At 34.1% G+C, this 26,190-nt stretch overlaps 1 protein-coding gene across 1 annotated transcript in view; it reads right to left on the minus strand.

Annotated features, from left to right (window-relative positions):
- Positions 1-26,190, minus strand: part of LOC149795300 (inositol polyphosphate-5-phosphatase A-like) — a 143,391-nt gene that overhangs the window by 60,412 nt on the left and 56,789 nt on the right. Inside the window, exons 5-8 of the mRNA XM_089965029.1 lie at positions 18,656-18,719; positions 15,426-15,457; positions 11,580-11,651; positions 4,240-4,292 (exon numbers count right to left, since the gene is read on the minus strand). Of these exons, the coding sequence (XP_089821155.1) occupies positions 4,240-4,292; positions 11,580-11,651; positions 15,426-15,457; positions 18,656-18,719 (221 nt within the window). The remainder of the gene's footprint in view (positions 1-4,239; positions 4,293-11,579; positions 11,652-15,425; positions 15,458-18,655; positions 18,720-26,190) is intronic.

Raw genomic sequence — 26,190 nt, forward strand, 5'->3', positions numbered from 1 at the left:
CATATTTACAAGTAACTACCTACAACCAGATACTTTCTCTGCATGACATATTACCATCATTTTGGAAGTTTCAATGTTCTACTTTAATGAACAATATTTAAACTGTTTTAAGCATGACAACTCCAATTGCAGTATTTTTTCTCTCAAACAATTTTTAACTTTTCTGCAATTCTTTACTGTTAAGATGTGATATGTTTAAAAAAATGTGTATGTACAAGGTTTAATTGCAAGTCAGCACAATACTGGCTATTTAGGGTCAATTAAAAGTTGAGTAAAAAAAGTAATGATACATTTTTTTCAAAAATGCATGAAGATTTACCCTTTCAATAAGCATACATAGTCCTATAGGAGAAAAGATAAATCATAACTATGTTAAATTCTTTAAAATGTATATAAATAAAAGACAAATGTAAACTACAGTCCCTCAAAAGGGACCGACACTCTACAGGCCAAAAACATGTCCTGGAATCCAAGATAAGCTCATTTTCTTTTTTAAACTGTAGGGTGTGGAAACCAACACTAATATTCTTAAGCAAGAACAGTATTTCAAGATGGTAACCATGGTCTCCATGTTGAATATCAGCTCAGCAAAATTTTCATGCAGGACCAACAGACATCATACAAAGTCTATTTGATTGATATGACCATCTAAACAAAAGGAGTAGAGATAACAAGATTTTCAAGATGACCATCTCCACATTGGACAGCAGATCAAAAAAGCAATTTTAATTTAGGACCAGCTAGAAGAAGTCTTTAATGAAAACTTTATGTGAAAATGACCTTAGGAGGAGTAGAGATAACAAGACTTTTTTTCAAACTGGCCACCATGTTGGCCATACTGCATGTCAGATCAAAATCATTTTTATTTTACAACCAACCAGACACAAAAGTCTTCTGGTGAAAACCATATGTTGATAAAAGAGGTGTAGTCATAACATTTTCAAGATGTCCTCCATGATGACCATACTGGAAGTCAGATGGGCACCATTTTCATTTAGGACCAAAAAGACATACTAAGAAATCTTCTGGAGAAAACTCTATGTTGATATAACTTCAATTCAGGAGGGGTAGCAATAACAAGATTTTCAAGATGGCCACAATGGTGGCCATATTGAATATCAGATCAATGCCATTTTAATTTTGGTCTAACTAACCATAAGAAATCTTTCATTGAAAACCCCATGCTGATATGACCATCTGTTCAGGATAAGTACCAATATCAAGATTTTTATGATGGATGCTGTGCTGGCCATACATGAAGTCTGAGAGTTACCATTTTCATTTAGGACCAACTAGAACTTGGGAAAAATGTGTGTGTAAAGTTTCATGGCAAAACTCCTAGAGGGTTTGGGAGCAGTAGCAATAAAAAATTTGTGGTAATAGACCAATGAAACATAGCAAACCATCCCACAGGCTCTTCAGGTATATGACAAGCAGAGGTAAAACTATAAACCCTTAACACATTAACCCCTGGAGCATTTTGTCATTTTTGCCTAACAAATCAAGTAGGAAACACATTTTGAAAGCTATTTCTGAATAGATTCGAAAACACCAAATCCCCGGTCATCTTTCAATAACATACTGCCTAGTGGTGTTAGAAACATCGATTTTCGTTGGCTATTTGACTCGCGCATGAGCAGAAGGGTAAAAGTTGTACTTTTTTCTTCCTTTTTTTTTTTTGCTAAACGGAGCCATTATTTTTGTATGGAGACCACTCTTTATTCCAAATGCCCATCTTATCCTACTTTTTGCAAAGGCTCATCTGTCTGAGACCAGAAAGTCTAAAATCCAAACACAAAATCAGATTCCGACCACAGGCAAATTTTGGGTTAAAAAAAAGTCAGGTTCAAAAAATGAGGTTTTTCTATCTGTATTTTGTAGTGCAACTAGATATTCCAGATTATTTGGTATCATTGTAGAGCTACATCAGTCTGCCTTTCTATAATACCACCCATTTTAGTGTATCATGCATGACCATGACGCTACAGAGCTCAGCAGTAGGCTACTACCACCTGCCCTGTAAAGTCGTTGCTAGGGGTTAATGTGTTAAAGCACAGGGTCAAAATATTTATAAACTCTTTACGTGCTTAAGCTGACAAAATTCATGTATGATGGTCACTGGAAAACATTAATGCAGAATGATAGAAGTCTGAATGTGTTAGTTAATTGCATAACAAGTATCTTAGATCTTTGATTATGAATGTATTTAATGTGTGTGTGTGTTTTGGATTTTTAACGTAGCTTTAAAAAAAAATCCAGTCATATTGCTACAATGCCGGCAGTGTGACAGTTTATAGCAATGTCAAGCACTAGTGCATCATGCCTCAGAAATGTAGCATGATGTCCACCCAGTCACATTATCCTGACACCAGGAAGACCAGTCCTTAACACTAACCTCTTAATGCTGAGTGCCTAGCGAGGCAGCTGTTAGTACCATTTTTTAAAGTCTTTGGTTTGACTTGGTCTGTTTTCAACCCGTGTCCTCCCGCATCCGAGATGGACACTCTAACCACTAGGACACTGAAGCAGTCTAATGTATGCCGGAGTGAAAGAGAAAGAGTTAAGTTGAATGAGTTAAGTTGTAAGCTCTCACTGAAAACTGCACTGCAGGACATCAAGTTGAATGTTCACTATTTTATTGAAACCATGACCTGAATGAAAAAGATTATACAATTCAACTGCAAGATTAGAAGAAAATGAGGGAATAAATATAAAACAAGAGACCCTAAAATGAATTAACGCTCTACACTTCTAAAAAAATTTCCAGAAATTCAAGATAAGATCATTTCTACTTTTTCATTGCTGAGTGCTGAAACCATGTTTGATATTCTCGTGGCAGTCATGTTGAATGTAAGACAAGCATTTTCAATCAGGACAAACTGGATACTATTTGAAGACTATTGGGGATATGATGATCTTATTAAGGCAAGATTAGTGGCTAGATTTTTTAAATGTTCACTGTGGCAAGCACATCTGAATTCAGATTAGAACATTCAGGTTGAACTAATTATCAAGATTAGCCTTTAGATAGGACTTTCAACATAGGAGTTGCAATGTCATGAAATTCAAGATGACTGCCATGGTAGAAAATCATTGAGTTCAGAACCATTTTCATGTAGTACATGGAAGGAGTGGCGATAAAATTATCAAGATCGCCATGTGGTAGCCATATTAAATATGAGAATGGAACAAGAAGTCTTTTGGTGAAAACCCTATGATGATATGATTTTCTGCTCAGGTCGAGAATTAACAAGAGTTTTAAGATGGCTGCTGTGGTGGCCATACTGGATGTCAAATTATCACCATTTAGGACCAACTAAACATCATAAGAAGTCTTCACGTGACAAACCCATTCTGATAAACTTTTTGTTCAGGAATAGCAAAAGCAAAATTTCCATGATCAGCACCATTTTCATGTAGGACAAATCAGACACTATTAAGAGCTTTTAAGTGAAAACTCCTTGTTGGTATGATATCCATTCAGGAGGAGGGGGCCCCAAGTGGCTGGGTGGTCTAAAGTGCTCACTGTTATGGATCACTACCATCTCACTTCCGTCTGCGTGGGTTTGAGTCTTGGATTCGGCCAATGTGGGAGAAGGCTTACCAGTAGCTTCTCGTGGGTCAGTGGTTCTTTCCAGGATTTTCCTGGGTTCTTCATCCACCATTTATACTGGCCGTAATGTATAGCCTATCTTGTGCTGAAAAATGGCATTAAACCCTATAATAACAACATTCAGGAGGTGTAGCCATAACAAGATTTTCAAGATGGCACCTGTGGTGTCCATATTGTATGTTTGATAAGAACAATTTTTATTCAGGACCAACTAGACATCATAAGAAGTCTTCTGGTGAAAACTCCATGTTGATATGACTACTTATACAGGTGGAGTTGCAAAATGCATGATCTTCATTTGGCTGCCTTGACATCTTCATTTTTCCATGATGGTGTGCGCCGACGATTAAACTGTAAATTACCTGGATGTTTCCCATCCCTTCCAAGGTGGAGGTGCACAGTATACACCATGGCATTGTGGTGGTGAGCTGCTTGGTATGTACCCCTCAACCATGGCACTTCAAATGCAGAACCATGGCAAGAATTCACTGCCCCACTACGATAGGTGGAGAAATGAGCTGTACTGCACTTAATTTGGAGCAATATCAATAGCCATTATTTTTTTAAATAGTTATCAACTAAAAATTAAACTGTTAGAAATGCAAAAGCAAATGCAAATTGCTCACCTATTATTTACACTCCATCTTGTTCGAAGGAAACCTTTTCTGGACCATGCAAACTGGAAAAAAAATCAGAAAAAGAATTTACTCAAAAATAAACTGGTCTGACTGAAATGATGTGTGTGGCCATGTGGGCTAGATAGATAAGACACATTTTACTTATCTAACAAATAAAGTTTTTTGTCATAACTTCATCATTTGCATTCAATTCAAATGAAATTTCAAAATTCATCTGAAAAATGACCCCTTAATAAAATGGTACCTTTCAAAAAGCACTATGTTTTATAATAACAATACCAACGAGTCATGTAGTAATATTGGCCTAAGTGATTCCTTAATTGACCTTATGCAAGATGATAGTTCACTCCGCCTACCAAATCACATGACATGACCACCTGTTAACCTCTGACAAACGTGCAGTATTTAGCAAAGAAATGTTCCTGTTTTGGTGATATGTTTATTCAAAATGATTTGCATTATTCTTAAAAAATGTAAAATTGCAAAGTTGGATAAATTATACTGGAGTAGACAATATTTATATTTGTTGTTGATGTTCTTATAGTAATAACCTAAGTGTTTTATTTCAGTAAATAATACAAATCAATTTCAAAGCTGCTCGAGAACTTATTTATATAATTGGAAATTCACTGAAAAAGATGCTAATGTATTTAGTATATAATATTATCCTTATTAATTTTATCTGGCTTATGTTTATGCTGCCTTGGAATTTAACGAATTAAAAAATAATAAACAAAATCATAAATAATTACTGTTTAAAAGTATACTGTTATACATAAGAACTTTAAAGTTCTACTGTGCTTGTCAGATGGAATTTTGATTACCCGTAGTGATGTACGTTGATGTAAACATATAATTGCAAGCCTAATATAATGGATAATATTTATCTGAAACCATTGTTTTTGTATTTCTTTATTATTATATTATTGTATCCCCACCTCTCTTTCAGCCCAATGAGAAAGAAAAGAATCACTCAAGTGTCTGAAAGATCAAAATGATATATTATTATTTTTGGGACAATCAAACATTAAAATGTAAATTTTCAAAATTAAAATAATACAGTCTTGGGTTCAGTCCATCCTATACAAGTAAAATTATATACATACAAATCCTGCAAGTTATGGGATTCTCCACCAATATTCCAGAAATGTTTATTTTTTACACATATTCAATGTTAATTTCTTTTGATTTTCTTTAAGCCATCGACGTGAAATGCTTTCTATAAATGTTTATGCAAACAAACATATTGTAATTGCCATCAATTGTTTCCATATTCAGCTGATCGTACAAATGACCACAAAAAAGGTCATCATCCATCGAAGTTTTGTCTATGTTTCAAGAAAGGAATAAATCTAATTCATCCATTTAGACAATCTGGGTATCGACTATCAAATGACTAGGCTCCAACTAATTCTTTTCAGCCTTATTGATGGAGAAATCAACAAATCATTGCAAGATTTGTAAATACTTATCATAGTCAATTAAATATTGCCACAATCAGCTTGGTGAAGAACAATGCCTAGAGGTGTGTCGAATTTACACTCGCTGATTGGTTAATTGATCAGTATGACTGACAAGTGGCAATAGGTCAATTGACTTCTTCTGTTCTTGGCATCTCCCAAGTCTCATCATTAAGGGACCACTCTGGTGGCCTAGTGGTTAGAGCATCCACCTTGGATGCAGGAGGTCGCAGGTTCAAACCCCGACAGAGTTATACCAAAGACTTATAAAAATGGTACTAACAGCTGCCTCGGTAGGCGCTCAGAATTAACTGGTTAGTGTTAGGACTGGTCGACTTGGTATCAGGATAATGTGACTGGGTGGGGGACATCATGCTACATGTCTGTGACATGATGCCCCAGTGCTAGATGTCACCATAAAGTGCCACACTGCTGACATCATAGCGATATGACTGAATTTTTTAAAAAAATATGCTAAAAATCCAAATTACGCACACACACATGCTCATCCTTAAGTTTTATTAACTTTCCAGTTATTTTCTTCAAAGCTGCCCATTAATCCACTTAAAAAGGGACATGGTTAAGCATATTTATTTTCAATGGACTGAACCTATTTTACATTTAAAAACAGACAAAGCAATTAGAAAGCACTATTTCATCATTAAATTACTAAAGCCCACATCTTGAAAATAAAATAAGATGCAACTGAAACCTCTGAAATTTAGTACAAATTATCAAATTCGTCTATTTACACTGTACCATATTTACTCACTTACAAGTCTAGTCCAATGCAAACAACATAGCCCCTGATCTGCCACTGTATAATTTGTTAACAGATCAGTGTCTGTGTTGTTTGTTCTATACATTACTCCAGAGAAATGCCAGTTCATTGCATTGTGACATCAGATCTGGGTCTATGCAGTTTGCAACTGGACTTGACTTAGAAGCAAGTGTTACAGTATACAGAAACAGACATTTAAACCTTTGTTCTATCTACTTCACAAATCATCCCTGGTAAACAATGTTTATCTCACCTCTGAGACATTTCTTGCATATTTATTTGTCAAGGGGGAGGGGGTCACATAGGAACATGTCAGTGTGACACTGCTTCATGAATAAAATATGTTTATGAAATTGCCCTGTGTTGATCAGCCTTACTGTACCCTTATAAAGATTACAGAAGTAGCTGAGGTCACTGATGCAGACAATTTCTTACCTGGTAACATGGTACAGTACATGTATATCAGTAACTGCCTGACATGATAATTCAATAAGCTTATCTAGCCCCCTCAACACAGGTGCTTAACCATGTGTGTGTGTGTATATACATGTGTATGACATAATGTGTTGCAAACTTGTGTCTTAGATTTTGGTGGCCCATCTCACTTTCAAGATAAAGGTAGATGGTGAAAGATATTGTGTGAAAACAAGGTAACAGACAGGTGGATGGATGGGTGTCATAATATTGTTCATTACGCCGTTTCACTGGTGTATACAAATAATTGGAATAAACAGAATAAAATAGTTTTTTAAGAAGGTAATTTTACTTATCTGGAGAAAATCGGAGGGGAGGGGCTAGAAGGGCACTTCGGGTGGATGATTGGGTAAAGTAACAATCTATTTCCATAAAAGCTGGAAAAAATCCACACCATTTTGAACTGGAAAATGGCTTGATCCTAAAATGACCAAGGAAAACCCAAAATATACATCAGATAGATGGATCTAACGGCAACAAAACGGAGATTTCTGACTGACCAGCTTTTCAACGTCCCACATTTGAGATGGATGCTCTAACCACTAGACCACTGAGGCAGTCTGTTTTATAGTTAGACAATCTTATAATAACGTACATGGTACAGTTCTACCTCATTATAATACATTCCATAGGAGCCACAGAATATGCCATCTTATAGTGAAAATGCCCTGTACTGAAATACTCTCATTATAATACTGTTAATGCAATCTTATACTGAGAATGTCCTATACTGAAGTACTACCTCATTATAACACTGTCCATGAAAGTCAGATTATGCCATCTCACAGTGAGAATGCCCTAAAATGAAGGATCCCATCATTATAGCACAATCCATGTGAGCCAGAGTATACTATCTTATAGTGAGGATACCCTATAATGAAGTACTCCCTCATTATAACACTCTCAATAGAGCCTGCCATCTTAAAGTAATGTTGCCTTATAATGAAGTACTCCCTCATTATAGTACTAACACAGATTATACCATTCTAGAGGGAGGTGCCTTATAATGCAGTATTCCCTCATTACAACACAATTATTGTGAGTCATAGAGTATATCATCTTAGAAATAATGAAATATTCCCTCTCTATAGCAATCCCCATATGAACCACAGAGTATATTAATTTAGAGATAATGAAGAATTCTATCATTATACCACTTTCCATGTCAGCCATGCCATATATCATCTTAGAGATAATAAAAAAATTCCCTCATTATAACACTCTCCACATGAGTCATAAAGTATACCATCTAATAGTGAGGCTGCCTTACAATTAAGTATTCCCTCATTATAACACAGACCACGGAAATCGTAGAGTATTATAATGTAGATGACTGAGTGGTCTAAAGTGATTGACTTGAGCAATCACTGACATGCCACCTCTGTTCAAGTGGATTTGAGTCTCTGGCTCAGTCAGTGTGAGTATGTGAAAAAGCTGCCAGTACCTTCCTGTGGGTCAGTGGTTCTTACCTAGGTTTCCCCAAGTTGTTCCTGCACCAGTTATACTGGTCACCATGTATAGCCTATCTTGTGTTGAGAAATGGCATTAAACGCCAAAACAAGAAGAACAGAAACTGTGTTATAATATGGGGCCCTTGTAGTGAGGCAGTGCTCTACCAAGCTTTGACATGTATATAAAAAGTGAAGCCATCTATCTTCAAGGTTTAAAAGTCTACAAAATTCAGTGACATTTGGATTCTATTGTTTAAAATAAACCTGATATTCTTAAGTAAATTCTAGTACAGTAATAACTCTGGTCTGTTAGGAAGCAGTTTACCTTTACCAACATTACATTATTAGTTTCAAGCATCCAGAAACCCAGAGTTAACTCTATAAAATATTTTTCACACATAAATCTCTAGTCCTGTATTGAAGTATTATCATAGTACTGTTGAACTTTACAAGTGTAAAGTGATTACTGCAATGCATATCTTTTCCAATATTAATATTTTTCATCTTTCCTAACCAAAGATAAATGTGGCAGAAATACTTTGAATGGAAACCAAATCTAGAATAAGTTGTATATACAAAGTAAAAATCTTACCAATAATAATAATAATAATAATAATAATTATCATCATCATTATCATCATCATCATTAATTACTCTGTGTGAACATACGGAAAAAATAGATGAAACCTTCTAATTTTATTAGGATTTGTATTTCTTTATCAACTTTTTTGTGCATCCTTTAAATTCCTTCCTATGGATTTAATTCATTTAAGGGCAGGATCTTAATGTTTACTAGTTTATTAAATGTGCCTATTAAAAGAATAAGATTGGGTGCCTTTGATTGTACATTTTGAGAAAGGAGTAGCACTGTTAAAATGGCAGAACAAGATTTCCTTTCTGATTTTCAGTTTAAATTGAAAACAATTACATGAATGTTACCAAACTGACAACTTTCAAAACCTTTCAGAAACTATTTACTAAAAGCAGTCTTTGTGCAAGCTCCGATTCAATGTTTTGCTATCTCATGTTAGTTGTAGTTTCTTGATGAATAGACAATAAGCACCTTATCATTTTGAATAAACAAAACTGACCATATGCTGCCATCCCCTGTAAAGATACTTCAAGTCTGAAAAGACAGTCCCATTAATCATATCTAGTTAACTATGTGTCAGAACATGTCCAGTAAGTGTACATGCTGCTGCGAACAGTCAGTCCCTTTAATCGTATCTATTAAACTGTGTCAGAATGATGTCCAGTGACTGTACACACTGCTGTGAACAGTCAGTCTCTTTAATGTTATCTTTTCAACTGTGTGTTAGAACATTATCTAGTGAGTGTACACATTGCTGTGAGCAGTCAGTTCCAAAAAAAACATCTCTTTTATGCATCACTTTGTGGTGTTATTGGTGACCTACTACACAATAAACAACTTAAACAGTCATGTATATTATCATTGCAAACGTTTTTTAAAAATGCTGAAAATAAATTGAGCACATAAGTGACTCATATTTCTGAGATACCAAAAGGGACATTTTGCACATGGTGAAACAATGGTATAGCACAATACCATCCAGAAATGTCATGGGAGAAACAATGAAGTGTGCCTACTAACAAAATGACATTAAGTGACTGCTATGAAGTAATGCATCCATGTATAAAATCTTCAATAAGCAATCAGTGAAGCATTTCCAAACCCCAGATGTTGGTTTTTAAGGCAAATTCAACAAGATGTATCATGCCTAAGAAACGAGAATCAAGTGTCTTTCACAAGGACACACCAAGGCAGCTTATCCAAACAGACTGGCTTGGGTGGTAACTGAACCTGCAACCCTTGATTTCAAGTCCAATACTCTGCCAACCAAGTTACCATTCTCCGTTACTAAGACCAAATACATCAAAAGTACTTTCCCATTCCTGACGAGTTTAATAAAACCTTCTGCAGCATAAAAAATACCAGGAAATCATTTCAAATTTTAGTTACATTGGAATATGACATTATTCTATTAACACCTGCAATATAATGCCACAGTTTGAAGAAAAAAAAGCTGACACTTTGAAAACTCTGGTACCAAAGAAAAAGAATGTATTCATCTTAAAATGATACAAAAAAAAATCACTGGCTAATGAACCAACAAGTGATACAACATATTTGAAGAAAGAAGTAATTCTTCTATTTCAGCTCTCCCTCACTATAGTGTAGTAGTTGGGGTCTATAACTGCCGACTGTGTTATTTAACCAAACCATTTTATACCAAGTAGAGTGATATATATGGAAGCATGATATTGTGAGAATAGTGTAATATACAAAGCCATGGTATAATGGGCACTGTCAAAATATTTTAAATAACTGCATTTTGAAATGAAATGAAGACATAACAAGTTTCACCTTTTCTTTCAACCCTTACTGATATACATTGGTATGATTTTTGGTATAGGTCCACAGTACTGTATCATATCCAAAATTATGTTCTAACAAGGTGCATTACAATGGGGGAGAGCTGTATGTTCAACCAAATTTAAAACATCAAGATAATTGTCTAATATGACAACATATGTCATCCCATGACCTCTTGCTTGTTATTTTGTATAAATATTATGCGTAAATCATGTAACTAAAACAAACATGCCCTGATGTACAAAAACGAAAGTAACTATACTATTTAAAAAATCTATCAACCATTTTTTTAAAAATATGCCAGATAGGTGAAAGCTAGTAACTGCAGACAATATTTCAGCTTTTGGGTGAAATTCATAGCAAGCTATACAAATATCAAGACAATTATAACCGTAGGAAATGAGGCCAAAATATGAAACAATACATTAATTAACTCAAAGACTTTGTCAAAAACAACAAAGTTAAACAATAAAATCACACATAACATTTCTCAGATGTTCAAAACAAGGGATGTCTGTTTCCATGATTGAGAAATGTTGACTTTAAGAGCACTTTAGATGCAGAGAAAAATGAAGAAGAGGGTACAATTCCAAGCATTTACTTTTACCTGCTGCAATGTAAGAACAAGAAAATATCATACAAGTCCAAACATACATGGTTAAGGTCATTTAATACTGTAATTTTCTCCCAAAATGCACACTGAACCAGACAATGTTCCGTATGCAGACATTCAAACTGATACAACAAATAAAATGGTAATTACTTACATCTGGAAAGAAATTCTGTGGAAATTTGGCTTTCTCTTTGATCTGGATATTTTCTATGTTCCCTGACAAAACCTGAAATAAAGAGTTAAATCAGCAGGTCTCATCTGATTTCAAATAAACTAAAAATTGCAATAATACAACAATGACATGAGTGTAAGCAATTATTTGAAATAATCTATTATATAATGTCACTCATTCATATTTCTTCGTTACTGTAGTGTTCCTACCTGAAATAATATGTGTCCAGTCTGCAAATGCATTTACTTTAGTTCAACACTTTAAAACAAAAATCAGGAAAATCCTTTACAACCACATCTATTTTATATTTATTTATTTTATAGAGCACCCCTGAAATTATCTGAGAAAAAGTCAAGAGATAACCACCTACAAAGTTCAGTTAAACCTGTAAACAATATGGGCGAGTGGGTATGATATATTAAGTGATTCAAGTAATATCATAAAATTAAAGTATTCTTTAGATATATCCATAAACCAGATTGATAAATGATAAAATCCATTCATACAAATACATGTGATTGTACTGTTGGTAGGACAAAAATACCATTTTAAAGGCTGAATACTATACATACTATTTTATATTTAAAAGCTACCACTTTTCAAAAAGAAAAATTTATTTTTAAAAAAAATCTATATTTGTATGTGTTCTACCCACATATTACAGAAACCAGTAACAACCAGCCCACTGATGATCATTTTAAACATTTGTAGTGACTTCTGCAATCATGCATGCTAATTAATCAGACTATGACTGATATATGTAAATGGAAAGTTTGTCAATTGATTACAGTATTGTTGTAATTTGGTAAGTTTAATGATAAAAGCTGTTATAAGTAATAAACAGATTCATGGTAGTCTATGATAGGTTGTTAGTCTCTGATTAAAACTCGAACTGCTCCGGTGTTCTAGTGATTAGAGCATCTGCCTCAGATGCAGGAGGTCGTGGGTTCTAACCCTGGCCAAATCATACCAAAGACTTACAAAAATGGTAATAACAGCTGCCTCGCTTGGCACTCAGCATTAAGAGGTCAGTGTTAGGACTGGTTGGCCTGGTGTCAGGATAATGTGACTGGGTGGGACATCATGCTACATGTCTGCGGCATGATGCCCCAGTGCTAGACATCATTATAAACTGCCACACTGAAGACATCATAGCGATATGACTGAAAAATTGTTAAAGCTATGTTAAAAATCCAAATCACACACACACATACACAAACAAAAAACAAGAAGAGAGGGGCGTTTATTGACTATGGCTGTGTACATTATGTCAAATAGAGAAGGTCTGGTATTCCTAACCAATATTTACTTTGGGTTTACTTGGCATACATGTGCCTTCTGTCAAAGCACTTTGTACATAATCCAATAACACCCTTGTGATATAAAAAACAAAAGGAATCTAATAAACCTGAGGTAAGCTTGAGTTATGCCACTACTATTAAACAAAGTGTCATGAATGGCACATTATTATATACCTGCCCTAAGTTTAATAGCACTCTATGTGAGTATTAACAACACATGATTGACTCTAAAGATTATTTACTGACTAATAGATCCAGGTTAAGTGGACCTTTGGGACATAAGAAGTCTGAACTAAACTGTGTAGAAACCATTATTCTCTTACTGGACTTTATATGACCATGACCTTTTGTGACCTTTATGTGACCATGACCTTCAGACTGCAGACTCTAGGTTTTTATATTACCCTACATGTGAGCTATCCACAAAGTTTGGATGAGGAACATGCTCTACACCAAAAGTTGTTACACAAACCTACCTTTTTCTTGGGAGTCACAACTACAATGACATTGACCTTTCCACCACAAATCAACTGATTTCTTCCATACCTAAGTGAAAGAACTCCACAAACTTTGGTAACAGTTCATGGTCTACAATTAAAGTGGCACTATTATAGTAACTTGCTACACTACAAAGAAATTTCCCTGATTGTGGTTCATCTTTTTTTATTTATATGCTTCAGTTACTTTCAACATGATGTATGTACACATCAATTCTCATTGTAGGTAAATATGATCAAAGATATTGAGTGTAATGAACAAACAACTGAAAGTACATAAATTTACAAATTAGGTCACAATGACCTGGTCTTGGTGTGACTGAGTTGCTCTCATCAAACTGTTATCTACATGCCAATTTTCAAGAGTACATATAAAAGACTAATATAATGAGGGTGCAACAAACATACAACCTGAAGAACAAAAGTCACTCAAGGATACAAATTAGGTCACAGTGATCTAATATTCTGGTAAAGATGAGTTACTTTTATTGAGATGTATCTACATGCCAATTTAAACAAGTGATGGCGAAATAGAATTCAAGATATTGATGGTGTAGCAAATGAACAGCTCAAAATACTGACATCATTCAAGTAAGCAAATACAGTCATAGTGACCTAGTTTTTGTATGCTTGCAAAACTTTCATCTCAAGCACATGTGACTGAGATATTCTTCCTGAGAGGCATCCACATACCAATTTTCACAATAGAAGGTGAATATGGTCAGAAACACTGAGTGTGTAATGAATGAACATCTGAAATGCAAAAGTCACTTAAGTGTGACCAAATTTTTATGGATAAGTTAACTTTTGTCTGATGGATATATATGACAAGACAATGTCACAACATAACCATCAAACACTTCATCTCAAGGCAGGCGTATAAACACAAACAGTAAATATGTTAACAAAACTAAAAAGTAAATAAACTGTTTATTTCAATTTAACGTTTTAGAACTGAACAGACCAGGCAAGCATATTTTCGTCCACCTTGTCCTTTTGTGCTCAGTGGTTAGCGTGTCATGCAAGCAACCAAAAGGGAATCCTAACATAAGAGCAGCCATGGTGTCCTCAGGTTTGACATTTTACTCCAAATGACTCTGCATTAAATAATCTACTTGTGTTGCTGTACCATAACACCAAACAAAACATACGCGCATTCATTATTTTTAATGTAACAATTAAACTTTCAGTTTCTGCAATTTAAATAAAAAAGGAAATTCACTCAGGAACTTCGTTAAATTTGTTTAACTCATTTGGCCTTGATCACCGCCTGTAGGCATGATGAGGTTGTACTCTATTTCCGAGCTCTGCAGCATCATGGTAATTTAAGATACACCAACGTGAGTGGTATTACAAAAAAGCAGACAGATATAGCTCTACAATGATACCAGATAATCTGAAAGTTCTAGTTGCACTACAAAATTCAGAGGGAAAAACCTCATTTTTTGGGCCCACTTTTTTTTCACCCAAAATTTGCTCGCTGTCGGTATGTGATTTTGTGTCTGGATTTTGACCTTCTGGCCTCAGACCTAAGGCAGACCGGTCTGGAGTGCACACAACCAGATGAACTTTTGCACAAACTAGGATAAGGTGGGCATTTGGAATAAAGAGCAGTCTCCATATGAAAATGATGGGTTAATTAAGCAAATGATAAAAGAATAATAAAAAAATAAAGAAATCCAACTTTTACCCTTCTGCTCATTTGCAAGCAAAATAACCAATGGAAAACGATGTTTCTAATACAACTAGGCATTATTCTCATGGAAAATCTGTTGAACACCAATGTATGAACAGCTCCCAAAATGTCTTTCCTACTCACAATTCAGGCAAAAACGACAAAAACCTCTGGGGCCGAATGAGTTAAGAAAAGCTCTCATTGAAATTTTAGAACTGTACCTACTTATAAATAGAATGTACACCCCCAAGAAACTTCCTTTGTATGCACTGTATAACTTGGCAGCTAGTCACTAATGAATGAAAAGCACCTGACATAGAAAGAAACTGGAAAAGGTGTCATAATGTTAACTTACCTCTCTCCCTTCAACTTGTGTGAATTTACACTCTGAAACAGAAGAATAAATTGTTGTTTAAGTCGAATTTTGTGTCCATGTGATTTGGATTTTTAACATAGCTTTAAAATATTGCCACAATAGTTTTGTCTCGCACTGGGGCATCATGCCACAGACATGTAGCATCATGTCCCACCCAATCATGTTATCCTGACACCAGCCCCACCAGTCCTAATACTAACCTCTTAATGCTGAATGCCAAGCAAGGCAGCCGCCAGTACCATTTTTATAAGTCTTTGGTATATCTCATCTTTGGTATGGTTCGAACCCACGATCTCCTGCATCCAAGGTGGACGCTCTAACCACCTAGACCACCGGAGTGGTCTAAGTTGAATTTTAATGCTACCAAATTATGGCCTAAATATCACAATATCGAGTTTGCAAGACACTTTATAATGCATATCACCTTAAAGCTAGGACAGAACTTTCCCAAGTATGTTTTAGAAATAGCGCCAGCAAGACTCAATTAGCTTGATACATCAGAATTCCTTCTAATCAACCCCAAGTTTGAGTATTTTGCAATTATAGCACAGATATGACTTATTCCACTGACTTTAATCCATGACATAAGTGGAATACAGGGACCTATTTCTGATATAAAAAAATGGTCCCTACTTAAAACTTAATTTAATATGAAATTGATTTAAAGATACTTATGAATAAGCATACTGGTAGTTATCTCATATCTACATTTCTAAGGGTATTTGATAAGTAATGATAAATTAAAGGTATCTATTAAGTACAGATTTCCTTTATTAATTAAAACTAAAAAGGATGGTTAATAAAACCCTTTAGTTTTTGTACTAATCACTTAACAGAATTCAAAAACATCTACTATTTTGATAAAAAGTCTGCACTGGTTAGATTTTAAATTGTAACAGACAAGAAAAAATGACCCACCCATATTCAATAAATACACTCTTAAAACTGTCAAACAAGAAAAAATTCTGTAAATTTTGAACATCAATATCTCAGTTAAATAGTTCTCATTTCTTTAAATGTAAAAATACATGTAGTTATCATCAGGCAAGATCTCCTGTACAAATGGCACAGATTTTATATCTTTTGTCTTCTCTAAATAAATCAGGCAACCAGTCATATATACACATGATAAATGTAACAAAATTTTCACGTTTGCAGCTGTGGAGGACATATTGGATGTCAGATTGGTACCAGTTATGTTTCATTTAAGATAAATTAGACATTATTAAAGGTATTCTAGTACAACTTCTTGTCAATATGACCATCCATTACGTGGGTGTAGCAACAGCAAAATTTTCTTGACAATTATGGCACCAATTTCATTTCAACCAAGTAGTTATCATAAGAATTCTACTGGTAAAAATCCAATGCTGATGGAAATGCCAACTTGGAAGGGAGTAGAGATAACAATATTTTCAAGATGGCCACCATGGAGACCCTATTAAGGGTCAATTTGCATTAATTTCATCGAGGACCAACTAGACTCATTAAGAACTCTTCTGATGAAAACCTCATGTCAAAAACAAGATTTCAAGATGGTCATTCTGGAGCTAAAACTATAACATTTTCAAGGCCAAAATGTTGACGATATTTGAAAGTCAGATAATCACTATTTTCATTTAGAGATGATATGAAGTCATTTGTATGAACACCATGTTGTTATGACCATCCTTTCAAAAGAAGTAGCATTACAATTTTCAAGACGCCTATCATCTGGAATGTCAGATCAGGACCATTATAGTTTAGAACCATCTACATATGACATTACACTTTTCAGCAAAAACCCCATGTTGATATATAGATTCCATTAGCAAGATTTTTAAGATGGCCCCTGTTGAAGCCTTATTATCTGTTAGATTGGCACCATTTTAATTTGGGACCAACTAGACTTCATTAGAAGTCTCTCAGTGAAAACCATATGTCAATATAAACATCCATTCAGCAGTAGCAGCAATAACAACTTTCTGATTATAGTTGCTATGGTGGCCATATTGGATGTCCATGGGTCACCATTTCTATTTCTAGACCCTTGGAATGTGTTTGTATAGTTTCAGGACAATCCTACTTGTAGTGTGGGAAAAGTAATGATGAATTTGTGCTAACTGATGCCAGACAGCTAACAAACCAATGGCAAGCGATAAGTTCTTCTGGTTTATGACCAGTATAGCTAAAACTATTGTCTCCACTGAATCCATTTTGAGGGGATCAAATGAGCATATTTAAAGTTTTATCTTACAGCTACAAATATGCTTTTCACCAAATTAGCCACCTTTCTTGTCTTGAAAAGGTACTCCAAGCCAGTTTCACTCTATGCAGTTTCACAGTGGAATTCCATTATGGAATCTACATGGGGTGGGTGGGTGAATTTTCAATTTTTCAGAGGGAAACTTTAATTTCTTTATGAAAAAAAAAAAACAGTATGAATAAATAACCAACTGCTTATGTTTGTGTGATAAATAACTTTTACTTAATAAATATACAACCAACGCAGCTTATCCCCACTATTGGCATAGTAGCTGATTTCTGCATTACTGTTATGACAATTGTACTACATCATTTAAATTTCAGCTGCATGTAATTAGCAGAGATACTGCCATTGAAATACAACAATTACTCATAGATTTCCACAATTTACAACCTCACATATAAAGCTATGTTTTAGAAAAGATCATACAATTTAAATAATCACTGAAAACATCTCATGCTACATGTTAGAAACACAAATTTGTGCTTCATCTAGAAATTAAGCAGTTACAAGATCTGTATGAGCTATTTAAGATTGATGGAAGTTACAGATTCTGTTTAGGTAAGAACAAATTGTTATGTATAATTTTCAACCACATGTGCTGATTTGGGGGTGTGGATTCATCCAATTTAGCAGGAATTTAAACACTCATGTGTCCTGGAGAAAACAATTAAAATGTACTGCAACATTAGAATCTAATAGTGTACTAAATAAATTTGGAAGTAATTTTTTTTTTTATTTGAATGTTTTCAATTTTGAATAACCAGCTGTATAGATAGGGCTGTATGTAGTTCCATGCTGTATGTTGTGATGAACTGAATGATTTTTTTCTCTAAGTCTCCTGGCTTGTGACATGGTGACCATACATCATTCTTATTTTCTTCAGCTGACCAATTCAGCAACCAATACAGTAATATATAAAATGGCAATAGCAATGGAAAGGTGAGACTCTGGTCTTACTTACCTATAAAATCCCAGATCATGACATCCTCCACTGATTCATGGATGAAATACAGGTTACCAAGAGCCTGATAATTGTCACAAAAGAAAAGAAACAAAAATTAATGATGATCTGTATTCATGTGCAAATTTAACTTAACGGCTTGGCACGTTGTTAAACTATATCACAGATGTACTGCCAGCCTGTCAAACAAACAACTCACTATAATTTCCATTCTAAGTTAAATAATTCAAATCAATTGGTAATAATTTAATATCAAATTTATATAAAGAGCTGAATAATATCCAGCTTTCAGAGTGTGCTCTGCTATACCTGTGGGGTAAATTGGTAATTGAAACAAACATAACTGGGTTTTTTTTTCAGTTCCATTCATGAATTGTTTCGAAAAATGGTCACCAAAATGTTCACAGTAATAGCAACAACAAAAAAGTTCCAGAAGGCAGGGTAAAGAAAATTTTCCCACAACTGCAGCCAATAAGCAAAGAGAATGTTGCACATGAATTTCATCAGCTTATCTGGACCAATCAGAATCACATAAAGTGATGTATTATACCGTAAATAAAGGATTTTAAAAGGGTAATGATTTAATACTGAATTTATGAAACTTGCTGAATAATGTCCAGCTTTTGCAAGCCAAAAAGTTTCATAAATTTAATATTAAAACATTACCCATTTGAGATTCTTTTTGTCACATAGTTTTATTTCAGTGGAAATTATTTAAATAGAAAGAAGAATGACTAATTTTGTTCATTTTGACAGATGGTGCACCTTTCATTTGTTGTGCATAAAATATAGTCTCAAACAAAGTGGAACTAGTAAAAGTAGATTGTACTTTTTTACATTTTTATTTTTTTTGGGCATCAGACAGATGCCCCCCCCCCATTTCCACAAAATAAAAGTATTTCATGTTTTGTGTGTTTCCCCCTCAGATGTGTTGTATGTTTTATTTAAAACAGAATTTTGAATCAAAAATGTAGTTTTTAGAATTTTTGATGGGGTATTTATGTTTTCTTAGTGTTATCTAAAAAGTTGTTCGTCCGAGCCTGGTTTCCCTTACCTTGGTCGAAGTTCCTTCCCATGAAATTGTGTGACCTTTGCTATAGGTCGCCTAGGTCTTAATGTTTGCTATATGCAGTGGTGCTATATTGTGTGCATGCTATATTTTCTGTATGTTTGAGACAGCAAGTATAAATCAAATATCTTTCCCAGTTGTATTTATTCCTAATATGGATTTAAGATCTGTTATGATATATTTTATCTTTTAATTTGTTTTATGGTTTTCTAATTTTGATGATGGAATGGTGTACTATTTTGATTTTGTAATAAAAAAAATTCCTATTGTATTATTCGAGTGATAATATGTGTCGTTCCTCGTAATAGTTTTTAAAGATGTTGATAGGTAGGTTACGCTCGATCCAAGGTCCACACTTCTTTTATTCTCTATGTGTTTCTCCTGGGTCGAGTTAGGCCTCCTTTATTTAGTTTATCTGATTATTCTTTATTGAATGATCCAAAACTGTTTAATGAGACCACATTTTGTATAGTGGTCAACCATACAGTATGGGAGCTGTATGGCTTTTAAGATATAGAAGAAGTTAGTAGGGTTTTAAACTAAGTGTTATACAGTATGTATTTGTGTCTGTTTTGTCTCTTTATCTTCTACATGGGGTGTTTTCAAAGACTCTTTCATGGGCCTGTCCACTTCGCGTAGCGCCATGTGACTTACCCCCATGATGTCATCGCCTTTTACTTCCCCCATATAGTTTCCCTGTATCCCTTACTATATGTCTTTAGAATTTTCTTTCATACAAAAAAAAAATAAAAACAAAAATTGTTTTTTTTTAATAAAAAAAATATTTGAAATATAATTTGAAATTTTCTTTGAAATATGGCTCTTGTGGGGTGAGAGGATGGTGTATGGGTATGGCATCAGCTTGCATTTGCACTACTCAACCATTTGGTCTGTAATACCGATTCCTCCATCCTCCTCTCTCCCCCAATTCCAACATAAATTGCGTTATATCAGCCTGACGGTAAGTATCTGTTCGTCGTAAGACATATTGAGTTCTTATTGTGGTTAATATTCTTATCTGTACCATGTATCTTATTTAAAAATCTTTATCACCTGTCCACAGGATATCATCATAGTTACTATATAGTCTATAATTTTTAGAACGATTTTGTTTTCGTAGTCTACATCTATGAATAAAATGTTATTTTTGTTATACTTATATTTTTTGCATATTTCCATTATTAACTCTGACCTATTATGTTTAGTTTTATCACATTGGGCAATTGTATGTAGTTTGGTGAAGTTCGCTGTTTTACATAAAAGGCATTTCGGCACTATCCTGATCATACGACGTTTGATTGCTTCTTCGCCTGTTAGCCAGGCGTTGTGCAAGTATTTAAAAATTATGCTTTGTGTTTTGTCATAACTAAACATTACATTGTTGCAATTTTCAAGTGGAAATAGGATTACTGGATGCAGAAATTCCCATAGTTACTGTAATGTATTTGTGACCAGATATTTGCAGTATTTGATTTGGAACATTAGACTCTACAGAAGACAAAAACAAATTTCAATTTGTGTCAGATTGGCATCACATATTTACCACCTAAATATGTTATGGTGGGATAAGGTTCTGTCAGTTTGGAGATTGGTTTATGTCTACATTCTTCTGTGAATAGAGGTGAGTTTATTTACTATGGTAAGTTAACATTTAAACCACACTTGTATATAGGGTGGATTCTATGTTACAGATATACTGCCCCTTCCCCCGCTATCAAAAGAGCAATACCCTAAGTTTTACTTTTTGTTCTTTTCCTTGTCTTAAAGTTCTACGCATTTTTCTTATGATGATATTGTTATACATGACATACATAACAAGACCTGTGGGAGTAAATTGTTTTCTTTCACAACTCAAGTTGAAAAATGGCTGCCAAAATGTTCATTGAAAACAAAACATTCCAAAAGTTGGGTTAAAAAAGTTTTCCCACTTTCACAGCCAATCAGTAAAGAGAATATTGCACAATAATTTCATTGGCTTATTTGGACCAATCAGAATCACATATAAAGTGATATGTTAACATGTTGTAATATCAAAAATATTCAACTGATCACACTATAGGGAAAGTGTACCAACTAAACATGTTGTAATATCAAAAATATTCAACTGCTCAAACTATAGGGAAAGTGTACCAACTATGTGACAATATCAAAATATTAAACTGTACACTCTATAGGGAAAGTGTACCGACTATGTGTGAATACCAAATTATTAAATTGTACACACTACAGGTAAAGTCTACGGACTGTGTGATAATTTACTTTCTTAAATTTACTACCATTTTCACTCTCCTAACTATGAAGCTATGCAAGTATTGACCTTTCCCATACACATATTAGGAGTCAGGCATTTTCAAACAGACTTCAAAGCATTTACAACCCAGAAGTAACCACTCAAAATTAGCTTTCATGTCAAGTGTCAACTTTCACCCTATGAGACTGAAGTATTTTGATTTTGACTGCATCAAGAAACTGTATGATGTAAAGAGAAAATCACCGATTTTTTAAACAAGTTTTAACAACAAAGTTTGACCATATCTTTTAAGATTTTAGATGTACAGCTGTTCTCCTTTGTCTTTTATTTTATGTAAATTTTACTGAATTTTAACACATATATTTTATTTTTTATCTTGATATAATTAACATTTACATTTATTTGGAAGGTTTTAATCCAAAAGTTTTTGTGCAATTTAGTTTTACATTTTTCACCATTTGCCTTTAATTAGCAATGTATATCCGCCATTGTGCTGAGGTGCTGTAAAGTGCAAATATGTAGTGGCATATACATAAAAGCCGTAGGAATTCGGCTTGTGGATCCCCATCATTCACTGGATTTTTAATTTGCCTATACATTTCAAAGCAACAAAGTTTATGAAATAATATGATCTAAGTTTGGTTTAACTGCTTATATGGCATATATTCTTAGCTAAATTTAAACAATGTTATTCCCCCAATATATTACCTGTCTACAGATGCCACCTGACTTGAGAGCAGACCTGGCCTGTCTCTCCATCATACAACTTTAATCAACTTTTCAAGTCATCGGTTTTACTCCACACTTGAAATCCTTACTCTTAATTAAGCATTTAGATTGATTAGAATTATTTTCTGCAACATTTGTATCACGTGGGCCCTGGCTAGATTATAAAATGTTTGAACCTGAGATTTGTTAACAACCAATCATATGAGACTTTACCTCCATAACACTTTTTTAAAAACTGAACGCAAACCTAAAAGATCAGTTATTTTATTATCCTCAATTAATTTGACCAGTTTCAGAATTTATTGATGTAAAGGATGGACACTCATTACATATTTAACTGTATTCCTCTCAACTGTTCTCTCTCTCTATGAGACAGTTTATCAATTCATATTGATTAATATATAAACACTGTATAATGTACTAAGCATTTCAAGTACTGGGCAAAACCAGCTCAATTTGATATACAAATAAATTTCAGGAATTTTTTTTTATTAATGTTTCTATTTAATCCTGAGGGGAAAAAAGTGCTAGGGTCAGCAAAAGAAAACAGACAGTCAACTAACCAGAAGACGTATTTTTTGGGGCCTAATATGGCAATATTAGCAACTGTCAAACTTGTTTTAACCAAAGATATCAAAGCTGCTTCCAAATATTTAAAGGTGGTCAACATTGTTTTTGCAAAATGTTACTTCATATAAATTTAACAAGAGTCAAAAATGGACCTTATATTATTCAAATCACCTGGGTATCTAAATTAACAGCAGACTATTTCATCATGCAGATTTTAGTAGTACATTACAGCACATATGATTTTTGGTTTCTCCATACATGACTGTGGGGGATGACAGAGCATGTAGAAAATTTGAACTAAAGTCTTTCAACCATCTCTCCATGCAGTTAGGAGGAGTTTCATGGTATCTCATAAAGAAACAGCTCCGCACACTAGTTTATCATGGAGACTGGAGTCTATCACTGTTAGTGGTGTAATTAAAGTTGGTATGATTTACTGTTTATGACACTTATAAAAATGTGCTAAAGAGTTTCATTGAGAGAGAGAGAGAGAGAGAGAGAGAGAGAGAGAGAGAGAGAGAGAGAGAGAGAGTGGGATATCATGGTGGAGTTATCTATGTTGTAACCCTTACAAATTAATGGACAATTTTTTTTCATTCTTCCATGTCAAATTTTTGATAACATTAATGTAATACCATGACACACAAACCTTATTAATACTCTACTGAGTCAGATATGAAAACATTAATGTAATATCATGACACACAAACCTTATTATTACTCTATACTGAGTCATTATAACATTAATGTAATACCAGGACACACAAACCTTATTAATACTCTATACCGAGTCAGATACCTAATTTTCAGAATTTTTATTAAAAATTATACATTATCAGAACCATAGCCAATTTATTTATCATAAAGTATTTAATGTACAAATAATTAATGCCATTCTTTGAATGCTAAAATGTGATATATTTTATAATAAAAGGTACAAAATCTTTGCATGCAAAAACTGAACTTGCTTGTTATAGGAAATAAATGAATGCAGAATGATAGAACAATAATTAAGTCCCAAATGCAGTCATTATGTGCAAAAAGTCGTATTTGCCATTTCTAAATAATACTGAATCTTGAAAGATACTGGTTCTAAACATTACTGAGTTCCAATAAAACCAGATAATATTGATGTTTCATCACATTATAGCCATGCGATTTCTACATCGAACTGAGTGAGATACCATGCCATTTTCCACATGTGTACGCATTAATCCGATGTTGACTGGCGACATCTGTGGGTCAACCAATTTCAACTGAAAGCTCGCATACAAAATTTGACGACATCACCGTTGTAAACATAAGAAGCTAACACCACACTATATCAAACTGAATAATATTTATCAAGGTAATGAATGTTTTAAATGTGCACACATGATAGAGAAAGACAGAGGAGGAAAGTGTGTAAGTGGTAGTCAAAAACTGACAAAAAGAGTAAAAGCCAGAGACTAAGTGAATACATTGTCCCAACATCATTAAATATGGAATAACATGAACCAGGAATTTCATCAGCAGCTAAATGTTGAATGAAAATATTTATAAAATCACGGCAGTGTAAGACTAGTCACACAACTGATGAAGACTTATAAATCCTTACTCATATATTCATGATACATGCATCGCAACCAAATATATATATCACCACTCCGGTGGCCTGGTGGTTAGAGCATCTGCCTTGGATGAGGGTTCAAACCCATACCGACTCATAACAAAGATTTATAAAAATGGTACAAACAGCTGCCTTGCTAGGCACTCAGCATTAAGAGGTCAGTGTTATTACTGCTTGGCCTGGTGTCAGGATAATGTGACTGATTAGGACATAGTGCTACATGTCTGAAGCATGATGCACCAGTAATATGTATCGCTACAAACTGCATGCCACACTGCAGACATCATAGTGATATGACTGATTTTTTTTTAAAGCTACCTTAAATATCCAAATCACATACACAAATATGAACAATACCATACACCTGATAAGAATATTTCATAAGCAGTAGCAATTTTAAAAATATGTGCAAATTGATAAAACAAGACTCTTTTCACAAACAAATATCTCTCAAGTAACCATAGGTTCCATTCACAACATGCAAGAGAAAGAGTAGGTTTTGAGGTCACACTTCAGGACATTTCAGGACATCAAGTTACATCTAAAAGTTAATGCCATTATTTTAAAGTGATAATAATTTGGAAATTATTGAAAATCACAAGAATAGCAAAAGAGAGAACAAACAGCAGAGAAAGAGAAGGAGAGATATCTGTATGCAGAATTGTTAATGACAGACAACTACATGATTGTGCTAAGTTTCGCTAAAACTTTGTACATCAAAATAACCCAGGATTTCAGACTAGAATATTTTTTATTTGCAGAATTTAAAATATAGATGATCTGATTTACATTTGTTTTACGTATTTATGGTTACAAATTTCCAATATTTTTAATTTCATTTCAGCAATAAACTCAGTTTAATTGCCAACATATAATAAACTTCCACCCTTCACTGTTATTTTATAACTGAGACTGGTCGAAATGATTCTCCAAGTCTTATGAGTTCATGTTAAATAAATAACACCTTTCTCAAGCCAAAACTGACATCCTCCTTTTGATGCACATTCTTGTCAATATTTCATAAAGGTGTTGAGTTTTGACATCGGCTACTGTCCTGATTATTGGAGATCATCCACCGAAGTCAAGTCTCTGTTATGGACAGAAGAGCCTGAAAACTGACTTGCTCTGATTCATACAAAAAGACCTTATTCTATCCCTCAGTTTTGCTAAAAAAAAAACACACACAAAAAAAGTAAATCTTGTGTAATGAAAGAAACAAAATATCCTGGTAAGAAAGAAACTTGCAGCTTCCTACCTCCATCTGCCCCCCAATAAATGTTCAGTCTCTTACAGTACCCATGCAGTAT

The sequence above is a fragment of the Sinohyriopsis cumingii genome, chromosome 7 (genome assembly GCF_028554795.1).
Source record: "Sinohyriopsis cumingii isolate HCF-2022 chromosome 7, ASM2855479v2, whole genome shotgun sequence".
Taxonomy (NCBI): Eukaryota; Metazoa; Mollusca; class Bivalvia; order Unionida; family Unionidae; genus Sinohyriopsis; species Sinohyriopsis cumingii.